This window comes from Trichosurus vulpecula, chromosome 3, assembly GCF_011100635.1.
Source record: "Trichosurus vulpecula isolate mTriVul1 chromosome 3, mTriVul1.pri, whole genome shotgun sequence".
NCBI lineage: Eukaryota > Metazoa > Chordata > Mammalia > Diprotodontia > Phalangeridae > Trichosurus > Trichosurus vulpecula.
Genome location: NC_050575.1, coordinates 216,162,994 through 216,177,365, shown reverse-complemented (window position 1 = coordinate 216,177,365; position 14,372 = coordinate 216,162,994). Strand labels below are relative to the sequence as shown.

Genomic DNA, 14,372 nt, shown 5'->3' with positions numbered 1-14,372 from the left:
CCCTTTTCTTGGATCCACAAACGACTATAGCGTGTCCATCAATTGACTCAATTTCTTTGATCAGTCACCAACCTCACTCAAGTGGTTAGGTATCACTGGCCATCTCCCCCTGATCAATCCATCAGCAAGCATTTATTAAGTTTGTAATAGATACCAGGCAGCGTGCTAGGTGCTGGAGATATACCACAACAAAAATAAAACACTTTCAACCCTCAAGGAGTTAACATCTTATTGGGACTCCATCCAGAGCATCTTTTTTTCTTCGTATTTTTTATTTACTTTATTCTGAACTTAAGAAATAAAACAAGCATTTCCATAACATAGTAGAATAGAAAAAAAAGATGATTGCACATGAAACTGCACATCTATTATGTACAATTTTCAATTCTTATTTTAAAATTTGGTATTTTATTTTTCCCCAGTTACATGTGAAAAACAATTTTTAACATTCATTTTTAAAATTTTGGGTTCCAAATTCTTTCCTTCCTCCCTCCCCACCCCTCCTTATTGAGAAGGCAAGCAATTTGATACAGGCTGGTGCAGTCATGCAAATTGCTATTCTTTTTAAAATATATAATTAAGTTATCATGTAACTTTCTTTTTTTTTCTTCCTTCCTCCCCTACTCCCACCCTAGACATGGGTACCATTAGACACAAATATGTATATATATGTAAAACCATTCTATGCATACTTCTATTTGTCAGTTCTTCCTCTGGATGCAGATAGCGCCTTCCTTCATAGCTCTTTTGTAGTTAATTTGGGTATGTGTTATAGTCAAAAATGAAGCAGTCACTCAAAACTGTTCTTGAAGCAACATTGCTGTCACTGTATACAACGCTCTCTTGGTTCTGCTCATTTCACTCTTCATTATTTTGTGCAAGTCTTTCCACGTTTTTCTAAGATCAGCGAGCTCATCCTTTCTTATAGCATACTGGTATTCCATCACAATCATATACCACAACTTGTTTAGCCATTCCGGTGCGTCTTGATGGGAGTTGGGGATTGGGAGTATGAGGTAGGGGCAAATTGCCCTGGGGATTTGGGTCACAAGCTAACATCCCTGGGGGTGGCTTCAGGGAGCAGGCTCATTCGGCCTTGAAGGAACATGGATGGTTCAGTCTACAGGGATACAGACAAGTCCAGAAATCTGCGTGGTGTGCTAACCCTGATGAAACCGTAGTTTTAGCAAGGGAACATGGTAAAATAGATGCAAAGTCAAAGGCCTTGAGTTCAAACCCTGGTTCTGCTATTCACTAACAATATAAGCTTAGACAGATTGCTTAACCTCTCTGGGCCTCAGTTTCCTCATCAGAGAAGTTAGGGTTATACTAGATGACCTAGCGGTAAGGTCCCTTCCAGCTCTAAATGATGATACTGCGATAGCTACGAAATACACTGAATGTTATCATGCTGTTATATTTTTTTCAAACAGAAATTAAAACTATCTCTCAGGTTCTACTCTCAAAGTGAAATAAAGTTTTCTGAGCTATCATTGCTAACTGTTCCCAACGTTACTAAGTGTTTCTATAACTCTCTATAGAGCACTGTATTTCATCCTCTCGTTTTAGTTCATTTCTTCAGCATACCAGAGGGAGGTGGGTGCTAAGTGTGGGCACTTGTGTTCTCTAACCTCCGCAGATTTCCTCAGCTACAAATGCCTCCAAGATCCTCAGTAGCTGAGGCTATTATAAAGCCATCTGCGTACAGTGATTATTTTCTTGTCCCTCTTCCCCCTTCTGTGCAACCCAGCATACAAAGCCGAGTGGAGCTGAGGAAACGTCTGAAGTGCCATACCTTCAAGTGGTACCTGGAGAATGTTTATCCAGAACTCAGGTATCCATCTTTCCTTTCAGAGATTTAAGGAGGATTTTTTTTAACCTTTGGCAAAAACCATTGGTGGGGGTGGGGATATGGAAACAAATACAGAAGACAGTCCAATGGCACCTACAGTTGTACTGGGAGGGGTCAGCCCATGCTATGAAAGAAATTTGGGGGAAATATGGGCCCTAACAGAGGGTCTGACATAGTGATGGAACGCTGAAGCATTGGCCTAGGGCCAAGCATGGCCCTGGGAAGAAGCATGCCAACCTCCCACCCCCATCTCCACCTCACTTGTCACTTTGTGACAAAGCCCTTACCCCTCTGCCCTAGAAATCAATTTACACCCTTTGTATTCTTATCATTGGGGCAGCTAGGTGACCAGTGGATGGAGGCTAGGCCTAGAGTCAGAAAGACCTGAGTTCAGATCCAGCCTCAGGCACTTACTAGCTATGTGACCCTGGGCAAGTCACTTAACTCTGTTTGCCTCAGTTTCCTCATCTGTAAATGACCTGGAGAAGGAAATGGCAAATTACTCCAGTATCTCTGCCAAGAAAATCCCGAATGGGGTCGAGGAGAGTCAGACACAACTGAAATGACTGGAGAACAACAATAATAATTCTTACCAATGCCCTTACCTAAAAGGAGGAAAATCTAGAGGGGAGCCTCAGGGAAGATCTGAGTACTGAAGAGCTGGATCCGGAAGGAATGGCTAAAGATTATTAGATTACTTGGGATAAATTAAGGCTGACAGGTAACTTAATAATCACTGTTATTTACAGTGGATGATAGCGGTTTACATGAAAGGTGACCTATTAATCTCTATTAAGGATGGAGAAAGAAAGCTGTTCAAATAATAACATGGGGGATTTAATTTAGAATGAAATTCTAAACTACCAAGAATTTCTTTACCATGTTTTTAGATGATGGAATAGATAACTAGAGGGAGACTAGAATCTTTTCTCTGAAGTTCCCTAAAAACAGGATAAACTCTCATTTGACTAAGGCAGTTTAGCTATAATGCTACCCTAAGGGAACAGAATAAGCTTAAAGACCTCCTAATGCCCTTCCCAGCCCTGAAGTATCCTTTTTTTTGTTTTAAGTGGGGTACGGTGGAATGAACATTGACTCTGCAAGCAGAGTCCAGAACCTACCTTGGACACTTGTTGCCTATGTAACCTTGGTTGAGTTTTTGGATGATAGCCTTTCCCAGGTTCTTAGTTCCCTCATCTGTAAAAAGAGGGGTTTGTACTAGATGGCCTCCAAGCTCCCTTCTAGCCCCTAGCTCTGTGATCCTGTTCTATGATTCATTTATTTCTGCTTTGAATATCCCTCAAGCCTCAGGGAATGCCAATCCTCAGCTGGTGCTCCTAGGTCATATAAGACAAAACCCCTGGATTTTTTGAGCAGGGAGCTGTCATCTCCCTGTGCCTTTCCTTCAGGATTCCTGAGGAGTCCTTGTTCCAGAAGGGAATCATCCGGCAGAAACAGAAGTGCCTACAGTCCCGAAAGCAAGCCGGTCAAGAGTTCCCGTCCCTGATCCTGAGTCTTTGTATTGATGGTGATGGAGAAGCAGCAAAGCCCCAGGTAAAGACACTGACTTGGGAATTTGTTACGGCACTTGCATCCGTGGGTGGTGGTGGTGGTGGTGATGGGGAGATGGCCAAATCACACAGCCCAGCTCACCTGCTTCTATGAAATGTCAGATGATTTTCATACCCAATTCTACGCAGAGCTCAGAGGCTGAGACTGAAAAAAAAAAGGTAATTCCCAGGCTTTTAGCAGCTGTATTTACTGCTTTTTATATTCCTAAATGCATAGAATTTCTCTGAAAGAACAGCCTGATGTTCAGCATTTATGCTATTATTAAAGCAGTCATTAACATAGCAGGAGCTTAATGAATATGACCTCCGTGCTTTGCTTGCTGGGGGAAGAAAGTCCGCCTTGTCACTCAGAACAGGTTGTCTCCCTACCTCTCAAACTGTAAATGCAAACAAAGGAAAACAGTTCAATGGGTAATAGAGCCTCCAGGCTAAAGTGCCAAGTCTGTGAAATTCATACCTTCATGGTTCCTACTGCAGTTTTAACTCTTGACTTGTAAAGTTCATATTACCTTAGGTGAGACCCTCCTATATTGAGCTTTCTTAGCCACCTATCTCTTAAGCTCGATGTACTCTTGTCCCCTGCCTCCATCTCCTCATCATCCTGCATCCATCAGTCCCAGAGGAGCAGTGGTCCTTTCTCTTTTCTAAACATAGCCCTTAACGTCATCCCTTTACGACTCCTGAATCTCACTACTGCCGGTATCCCCTCCTTTTCCAGTGTCTTCGATTCCTTTACCCCTCTCTGACTCCTTCCCCTCATGAATTAATGAACAACAAAAAAGCATTTATTAAGTGTTCTCTAAGTGCCAGGACAGCTACGTGATACAGTGGATAGAGCGCCAGGCCTGCAGACAGGAACACCTGAGTTCAAATCCAGCCTTTGACACTTACTAGCCGTGTGACTCCGGGCAAGTCACTTAACCCTGTTTGCTTTGGTTTCCTCATCTGTAAAACGAGCTGGAGAAGGAAATGCCAAACCACTCCAGTGTCTCTGCCAAGAAAACCCCAAACAAAGAGTTGGACACAACTGAAATGACCAAACAACAACAAGAATGACAACGTGCCAAGCGTTTTTCCAGGCTCTATTGATGCAAATACAAAAAGCAAGATGGGCCCTGTCAGTGAAGAGTTTATATTCTAATAGAGGGAGACAGCACACAGAGGGGCGTGGTGGCCAGGGCAGATGTTGTTGCTTGTGCTTTGTGTTCAAAAAGGACCGATGACATCAGGAGGGTGATGTCTTGACTTGAAAATGAATTGGATTTAAAAGTACAAAGTCATCAGCCTGCAGAGTCATTGGAGTCCAGTGGCAAGACATAGATAAGGACCACTGGTGATGGCCTCAGATGCAGTGGGAGACTTTGGCCTTTTTATGCTAAGATCTTTCCCAGGTCTCAGTTTGTCTGAGGCAACACCCTTTCAGTAATTAAAAGCTAGGTAAGAATTGAGGCAAAAGATGGCCTAGTTCGCCTGCATAAAAGAATGGGTCTAGGAGAGAAAGACCCTCAGAGTTTCTGTCCAGAACAGAAACAATTGCTATTTACACTCACTCTGAGCCATCAAAACCCAAACAATGAGCAAAGGCCAGTACAAGCGTGCTTTGGTCTTGGAAGAGCCTTCGATGGTAGCTGGACGCCCATCCATTAACACACTCTCCCAAGGCAAAGCTAGTGTTTACTTGATTACAGGTCTCAGAGTAAGGGGTGGAAGGAAGGGTAATGTCGATAATTGCTAGCATTTGGAAGGGAGTGTGTCACAGCAGAATTGGTGTTGAATCTGGAGTCAGAGGATGCAGGTTGAAATCTTGGCTCTGCCGCCTACAGGTAGGGCCAGTATGACCTTGGGCAATTCACTTAATCTCTCTGGGTTTCCATTTCTCCAAGTGTATGATGAGGAAGTCAGACCTCAGAGGTCCCTGCCATCACCAATCTGCCCTTCACCAAGGATTTTTAAGCCGACAGTGTTCTAGATTCAGCAATAGGGTTCTAAGGATAAAACAAAAAAAGAATATAGCAATCTCTGCCCTTAAGGAGGTTACATATTATCTGGGGAGAGAACGCACCCATCCATACATCTATGTATACATGCATAAGTATATACAGGATAAATCAGGATTTAAGGTTTGCAGAGTTCTTTAGATACTTTATCTTATTTGATCCCATAATAACCTTCTGAGGTAAGTACCACAGGTCTTTCATTTTACAGATGAGGAAACTAAGTCTCAGAGTGATTAAGTTATTTGGCCGGGGTCACTTACTTAGTGAATGTTAGCGGTCATTCACATATGCACATGTCTCTCCTTCTTGAAATAATTTTCTTTCATTTAAAAAAAGTTATTTATGTATTTTAGTTTTTCATTGCTTAATTTTCCTCCAGTCTCCATCCCCTCCCCTTTCCCAAAGAGCTCTTATAACAGAGATTTGAAAAAAGAAAAAAAAAGAGGGGGAAAAATCATTTAAACCAATCAACGCATCAAAAAAGCTGATATTATACACAATGTTCCATACTTGTGAACCCAAGCCTCTACAAAAGAGTCAGGAGAGATATCTTCCTGTATCTGCTCTTTGGAGATTAAGTTCTTTTATAATTTCAAAATATTCAGTATCAATTGGTTTGTAATCTTTATTCCTCTCATTCACATTGGTATAGTCATTGGATATATTGTTTTCCCAGCCCTGCTTACTTCACTTAGCATCAATCCATATAAGATTTTCCATACATCCTGTTATTCATAGTACTCATTATTTCTTACAACACAATGATATTACATTGTTGTCATGTGTCACAGATGGTTTAGATACTCCCCCAAAGATGGACATCTATTTTATTTATAGTTCTCTGCTACTATAAAAGTGTTGCCATAAATATGTATATATTCTTTTTGTCCAATAACTTCTTTAGACTGTATGCCTAGTAGTGGAATCTCTGAATCAAAAGCCATAGATATTTTAGTCTCTCTATTTGCATAATTCCAAATCACCTTCCAGAATGGTTGTGTCAATTCCTAGATCCGCTAACAAAGCATTAGTGTGCCTGTCTTTTCACAATCCCTCTAACATTGACTATTCTCATTTTTATCATCATTGTCAATTTCCTGTGACTTGGGTGAAACTTCATGGTTTTTTGATTTGCAGTTCTATGATTATTAGTGATTTGAAAGAATTTCAAATGGTTATTATTATTTTGCAATTTTTCTTTTGGGAATTATTTATTCCTATCCTTTGATCATTTATCTATTGGGGAATGGGTTTAGGTCATATATTTCTGTTAGTTATCTATGTATCTTATATATCACATCTTTTTCAGAGATATTTGATACTGGGCATAGCTCTTACTCCATCCTACAGAGACTCACAGAATGTTAGAATTATAAGGCACCTTAGGGATTAGCTACTCCTGACTCTTAATTTTACAACTTTGCCCTTTAGCTGCTACTCAATTTCTTTTCTTCCTTTATCTGCCAGACATTTTAAACAGGTTGGTAAGCCATGTCTCTATTTCCTTGCCACCCACTCCCTCCATTAAGTCTCTGTAGTATTGCTTCCTTCCCTCCCACTCTTCTAAAAGTGGTCACTTAATGTTTTGTAGTAACCTTGTCAAATCCAAGGAATTTCATTCCATATAATTCTCCTTATATAACAACAAACTGCTGGTGTGCTCTCTCCCTCTTTCCTAAGGCACCCTCTCAACTCTGGGCTTACACATTTATGAACCAGATTCATCCCTAGAGGTGCCTGATCACATAAACTGAGGGTCAGACTCCTTTTTTTCCTAATGCTTCTGTTCTGTAAACCCCCACCTTGGAATCCTGGAAAAAATTACTTGAAGTTTAAATTTAGTTCTTATCTTTGTTCTCCCTAAAGAGAGAAGTAGAAAAATGCTCGGTGTACAGCTTAGGTCAGGTATAGAGCAGCTATTTACTTCCTCTGCACAAAACAAAACAAACAAAAAAACACTGTCTGATATGTATAAGACCCACAAGTATGCATTGACATAAAAACTTAAGCCACAGCAGTAACATAGCCAGTATTATTCTCTTCAGAGAGTTTGATACTTAAAATGTCAGGAAATTATGTAGCACTGCAAAGTAAGCATTTTACACTCTTCCTTACTTGTGCCCTATCTAAACAGTTCCCTCCAGGTCCATGTCTTTGGGTGAGCTAGGTCAGGGCTCATCTTCCTGTGTACATTCATTTTCTCCAAAAAGCTCTGTAGTAGATGTAGTGGGAATGTCCCATAGTGTCATCCCCCCCACCTCCCCACTGAGGAACCCAGGAACTCTGACCTCTCTAAATCACAAGGGTGCCTCCAAACCTGGGCATATCCATCTCGAGATCAGTGTTTGGTCACCTATGTTCAAGGAAGGAAATATAAATCCTTCAAAGAAGCTAGGGGACCCTAGCTAAGCTCTGGCTCTGGCTGCCAGATAAGATCAGTCACCATGATGCCAGGGTGGAGAAGGCCAGGGTGAGAAGCCCTAGAATTGCATGATGCCACCTAGAGAGCTAAGGAAGTGAGACATAGTGATCCCTTTTTAAGGGCCACTGATAGGTCATTATTCCTGGGTTACCTGTCAATCCTATCTGTCAATTCTATTGTGGCTTCTCTTTCTTTCAGCCAGCATATGGTAAAGGACCAAGAGACTGCCTAGGGTTTGTTGTGTCATCCTTTTGAGGAGAGCACATGCTTCCCCAGTGGTGACCAGAGCAGATCAGTGCACACTACATAGGATGACCTCTACAGGTCCATCCCACCTGTGCACCACACAGTCACTGAATAGTGTGCAGAATGGAATGGGGAAGGATAGCAAAACTGCATAAAAGGCAACCAATTAAGAGCCTATGGCAGTGGAAATAGACAAGTATGGATGTAATCTATGCAAGAAACATTTTGAACTAAGGGTCTACAGAAGTTGGTAGACTAGATTTGGAGGGTGAAGGAGAAGGCAAAGCCGAAGATGACTTGAAAGTCTTGAGTTTGGGGATCTGGTGGTTTCACTGAAAGACATGTAGAAGCCAGGGGGAAACAATCTGTGGGACAGCAAAGGGAGAGAACAAGCTAGTGAACTAATAGGATTTTAGGTTTTAGAGTTGTAAGGAACTTTGGAGGGTAACCAATCCGACCTTTCTCCCCCTGCCATTTTATGGATGAAGTGACCGAGGCCAAGATAAGTTCAGTGGCTTGTCCAAGGTCACAGAGGTGGTAAATAGCAAAGGCAGGATCTGAAATCAGGTCTATAACTCCAAATCAATCCTTCTTTCTATTTTATAATACTGCCTTTATATGTAGTTTGAGATAACTTAAGATATTCCATCTATGCCTTCATCTAAGTCATTGATAAAAAAAATGGCAAAGAGTAGGGAAGGAGAGAGGGGAGGGAGAAAAATTTGGCACTCAGAATTTTGTAAAATTGAGTATTAAAAATTGTCTTTCCATATAAATGCAAAAAAATTGTAAAAATTATTTTTTTAAATGGCACAGGGAAAAACACAGGTGTTTGGATTACTCTGATGTCCATATGGATTTACTAATGACTACTCTGTGGCTTCAGTCATTTAACAAGTTCTATAGTCACCTCACTATATTATCCTCTAGAAGAATTCGAGACACTTCATCAATTGCTTTGCAATGTCTATGGTATTCACCTAGTCTGCCCATCTAATACCTATCAAGACAATGAGGCTAGTCTAGGATGACCTCTTCTGGACAAAGGCATTAAGCCTTTTAGTGATCACTACTCTTTTTTCTAAAAATTAACATACTCTCTCTTTCAGAATTTTTTCCAAGAATAAATGTTAAGGTCCTTGGTCTAGTTTCCAGACTACATTCTTTCTTTTCTTTGAAAAGCAGGACATTTTTCCTTCCCCTGTCTTGCAATACTGCCTCCATTTTCCATAGTCTTTCAAAAATCCACAAACAGAAACTCACTGTGCCCATCTCTCAGATTTGTCAGTACCCTAAAGAATATTGTATCCAGTCCTGGTAACATGAACTCAATGAGGGCAAAGCGCTCTCAACCATTTCCTTACTTTGGGTTTCAGCTCCCTGTTAATGATTTTTTTTAAATAATTTCCATTCAAAAATTATTCTTTTTGGAAGAAAAACAGGAGTACATTAATGAGTAGCTGCACCTTCTCATTATTATCTTTATCATCATTTACACCACACTCAATAGTGCCCTGTCCTTTCTTTAATCTTTGTCTTGCCCCGATGTAGATGTAAAACAAAGATCTTTTTGTTGCCCAAATTCAGCTCATTCTGGGTATAGCACTCCTAACACTCTTCTTTCAGAACTATGCTTCTCTTTTGTATTTTCTTGTCCTCTCTCCCAAAACTATCTTTTATTTATTTTGTAGTTTTCTTTATCGTATGGGCATATTGCTTCTCATGATAGAATGTAAGCCCCTTGAAGGCAAGAATCATTTCACTTTTGCCTTCGAATCCCCGGCACCTAAAACAGTATCTGGCACATAACAGTCCCATAGCAAATGCTTTTGATTAATTGATTGCTTAATTGTAGTCATCCTTCTTTACCTGCCCTGGTGTCTATTCTATGCATATCTTTTTATTATTATCATTCTGAGTCAGTCGCTTTAGACAGCTCTCCATTTCCTCCGGATAAGAATTATTCCTGTTTATGTCTTCAGAATTTCAATCTTGAGAGTTTTCTTTATAGAATCTTAGGCCATTGGATCCATTTATCCCTTCTTTGAATCCTTTTAAATTCACTCTCCCCAATTCCAGTCTGCTAGAATTATGCTTGAATTTACTCTTCTTTATGATAAGTTCTAAGATGGATTTAGAAAAACTTCAGATGAATTAACGCAGTTCCATGAAAGATTTGCAAGCAAAAAAGACCCAAATCCCTGAAGGTCCTGATCTTATCACTTCTCTTTCTGAATCCTTTACTTCATACCCTTTATAGCCTTCTCTCTCATTCATATTATATCTGGTCCTCCTATCAAATCTATTACCTATCTGTCCTGTCCAGTCCTCTGTAGACCCTTCTATAGCTTACCTCACAGTGTTGCCATGTGCTTCTTCTTTAGCTGTAATCACCATTCGCGCTCACCCTGTCCTGTCATTGCTTCTAAATCACTTGTTCAGTTAGTATTCCCTATTCCCTGTCCCTTCTTATCATCTTTGCCCCTCGACCTATGGTATTCAGGTCCTCTTAGGCCTTCCACTTCCTGCTTCACACGCTTCTAAAAGCAAAGATCTCAGAGGTCATTCAGTCCAACCCAAGTGTCTTTGAACCCTTTGTCCTGGTCACTTTTCTCTCAGTGTTTTCATCAAGTCCCATGGGTTCAATTATTATCTAATAGTCAAAGGACTCCCAAGTACACATATTCAGCTCTCATCTTTCTCCTGAGTTCCAGTCCCATGTCTCCATATTGGTTTCCTATATATATATCTCAAACTTAATGTGTCCACAACAGAAATTATTATCTCTCTACAAAAAAAAAAATAAATAAACCAAACCAAAAACCTCTCCCCTTCCCTGACTTCCTTAGAACCATGGAATCATCCTCAAATCCTCACTGTCTGCCATCTCCCATATTCAGTCACTTGCCAAATGCTGTCATCTCTACCTCCATAGCATCTCTTGCACTTTTCCCCTTTTCTCCACTCAAACAACCACCACCCTAGGTTGGGCTCTCCACGCTACTTCCCTAAAGTACTGCACTAGCCTCCTAATTAATCTTGTCTCTAGCCTTTCCCTCTCTTCAATCCATCCTCCACAGAGCTGCAGAACTGATCTTCCTAAAGCCGACATCTGACCATGTCACCCCGCCGCCCCCCCACTGCCATTTAATAAGTTTCAATGGATTCCTACTGTGTCCTGGAGAAAATTGCAAGCTCCTTTATTTGGCATTTGAAATCTAGCTCCATCCTGTTTTTTTTCACATTTTTTCACATTAATTCACCTTATATGCCCTAAATCCCAACCAAAGTAGCCAACTAGCTTTTCCTTTAAATGATTTCCCTGACCCCTGGGCCTTGCACAGCTATTTCTTGTTCTTGGGATGTTCTATTTCCTCACTCGTAATGAGAAAATATCCCAACTTCCTTTAAAGCACAGCTCAAGTGTTCCCTGCCTTGGGAGGCTTCTCCTGATCTCCCCAGATATTAATGCTCTCTTCCACTCCAGAAATTACTTTGTTTTTACTCCATGTATTTTGTACATGTTTTGCTGTGTGTGTGCTTTCTCCCTGTAGGATATAAGCTTTTTGAGGGAAGCAACTGTTTCTCTTTAGTCACTGACTCCCTAGTTACTGGCACGGTGCCAAGCACACAATAGTAAACACTCAATAAAATGCTTATTGTATTGAATTTGGAGACGGATTACAAGAGAGGTAGATTTTATGGATGGATAATGAAAGGTTACTTGAGCAGGAGCCAAAGTCTTCTCTCACTGAGCCAGAGAATTTCTTCAGGCCCATCAGTTTTCTTGGCATATATTAGAGAATATCTGATAGATTTAAGTCGGTCTATCAGATATTCCCCCTTGAAGTATTTTTATGGGACCTAGATGCCTCAAATACAGGCTGTTTTCAAGTACAAAATGAGCAGGGTCATGGCATGACTGATCCATTTATTTCATCCGTCACTATGATTGATATGGATCGCTATACAATCAATTTAACTGTAGTGATTGGTATTGATCCTGAAAGCCATCAAAATAAGTCAGTTGGTTTTACTGTGAGCTGGTTCATTTATTGCAGGTAGGCGTTGACCCCCAATGTCTCATTTACTTTTAGACTAAACCATTACCCAGTCATGGAGCTCTGCCCCAACAATGGCCTGTATTGCCTGAAGAGTCCCTTTGGAAAAGAACTTTGTCTAGGGTGGTTCATGATGGTCACAAAGGAAACTTTTCCCCTCTTAGATTTGCTTCTCATTTTCCTTTTCACCTCCTGTCTACCTGTCCCTCCTATCTTCCATAGATGAATTATTCATTTCTCTCTCTCTCTCTCTCTCTCTCTCTCTCTCTCTCTCTCTCTCTTCTTTCTGTCTCTCTCCCTTTCCCTCTCCTTTTCCCTCTCCCTACCCTCTCTGTCTCCTTCCCCCCTTCTCTCCCTCCCTCCTTTTCTGTCTCCATCTTTGTCTGTCTGTCTATCTAAATCTCTTTCCACACCAACACTCTTGGGGCCTCTCCTGCCTACCCTAACCCACAAATATCTTCCATAATTCACGAAATGTCTGAAAACTCACCTTCTTGAGTAAAGAAATGCGTAGAAGAGAGATTGTGAATATCCTCCATCTGTTCCTATCTAAACATGCAATTTATATGGTTCCCGTCTTGTACAACCTGCTAATCCCCAGTGATTCCTAAATAATAATAATATACCCACGTGGAAAATTGTTCCCTATGTAAAATATAATACCAACACAGGAATGTCAAGAACAATTGATATAAGATGTAGCATTTTTCAGGGAGTTAGTTTTAAGTCCAATATAGTCCTGTCCAACCTTAAATAAATTGTTATCCTTTCAAAATTAAACTAGATATGTCCTTCAGGTTAAAGAAGGAATCAAACCAGAACATCTTAATAGCCAATTATTTGATGTAATTATAATCATAATTATAAGACTGCATTGAAAAACACATTAAATAGCCCCTTCGTATCATGGAATTGTTCTTAAATGATATCCAAATGATATTTGCATTTGATCAGTATAAAATTCTTTATGTGTGCCAGACAAAGACGGAGACAAAAGGCTTTGAGCTTGGATGCAGAGGTCTTATTGGCTAGTTGATGAAGGCAATACCTACAAATATCTTAGTCTGTTCTGGGCTGTGCATAACTACATTAAGTTCAACTTACTAGCATCTTGAAATCAAAGCTGAATGGGAAGAACTCTTTTAGAGTAATTAACACCAAATGATACTAGTCTTAATGTACACTTTTGAGAGTATAAAATACTCTCCGGGTTTGTAAAGCATTACCATAACAATCTGTACAATATAAACTCATTGCAGAGCCCATCTCCCCAAAGCAACCATGGAAAGGTTAATATTTTCTTTCGAAAAAAGAAGGAAGAGGATTAATAGACATCCTTGGACTACATGATAAACAAGTCAGAAACCTCTAGAAACAGTTCTGAACCAACAAGTATTGCTTCACTTAACAATGGGAAAGGATAACAGGTGCATTCCATCAGATATAGAGTATAACTGAAAGTGGTTTATCCCTCTATGGTTCCTATGAGGAATCTAAGATGCAAACATGAAATCAAAAGGCCCTCCGTAGTTGACACCCTCATGAATCCTCAGTGACTAAAAAGCATTTAAAATGGTTTATTCACATAGATTTTAAAAAAAACAAAACAGAGGGGTTTCCAGATGTCAACTCAGAACCAGGCCATTACTACCAGAAATTACAGTCTTATCCTTCAGGAACCTGGGCTTGTGCTAGAGAAACAATAAGAACCACTGCCAGACCTAAGGGGGTGGGGCACTGTACCCTGATGCCATCAACTAGGGAACCCTTCTCAGCACTGGTTGCACACACATGGATTATGTCCAATCCTGGAGGAGTTTGACAATCTAAAATAAGGGTCAGGGTCTTTTTTGTATGCTATTGGGTTCTTTATACTTCTAACTCAGTACTGCAAGGAAAAGCTTAGGTTTAATATACTTAAAACTTAGGTTTCATCTATGCCTAAGGTCTCTCCTAAAAGGGAGGAATAAAAGTACTTGCTCAATGAATTAATGTAAATCATATATGAGATAGCTATTTATTTCATTTTCACATGAGTACCTAATACAAAAACTCCTGAGTATGCTTTAACTAAAGACTTAAAATAGAATACAATAGTTTATAATTATTGTCGTACTCTCCAAGGAATGTGAGACTTAAAGACATCAAAAAAACATAAATCATTTTTCAGGAATGCAGACCAGACGTCATACACTTCGCTTTAGCTATGTATTGTCGAAAGAG

The 14,372-nt window shown here is 40.2% G+C and overlaps 1 protein-coding gene across 1 annotated transcript in view; it reads left to right on the top strand.

The window, feature by feature from the left end:
* GALNT14 (polypeptide N-acetylgalactosaminyltransferase 14) overlaps positions 1-14,372 on the top strand; it is a 327,705-nt gene that overhangs the window by 299,581 nt on the left and 13,752 nt on the right. Inside the window, exons 12-13 of the mRNA XM_036750878.1 lie at positions 1,751-1,834; positions 3,262-3,406. Of these exons, the coding sequence (XP_036606773.1) occupies positions 1,751-1,834; positions 3,262-3,406 (229 nt within the window). The remainder of the gene's footprint in view (positions 1-1,750; positions 1,835-3,261; positions 3,407-14,372) is intronic.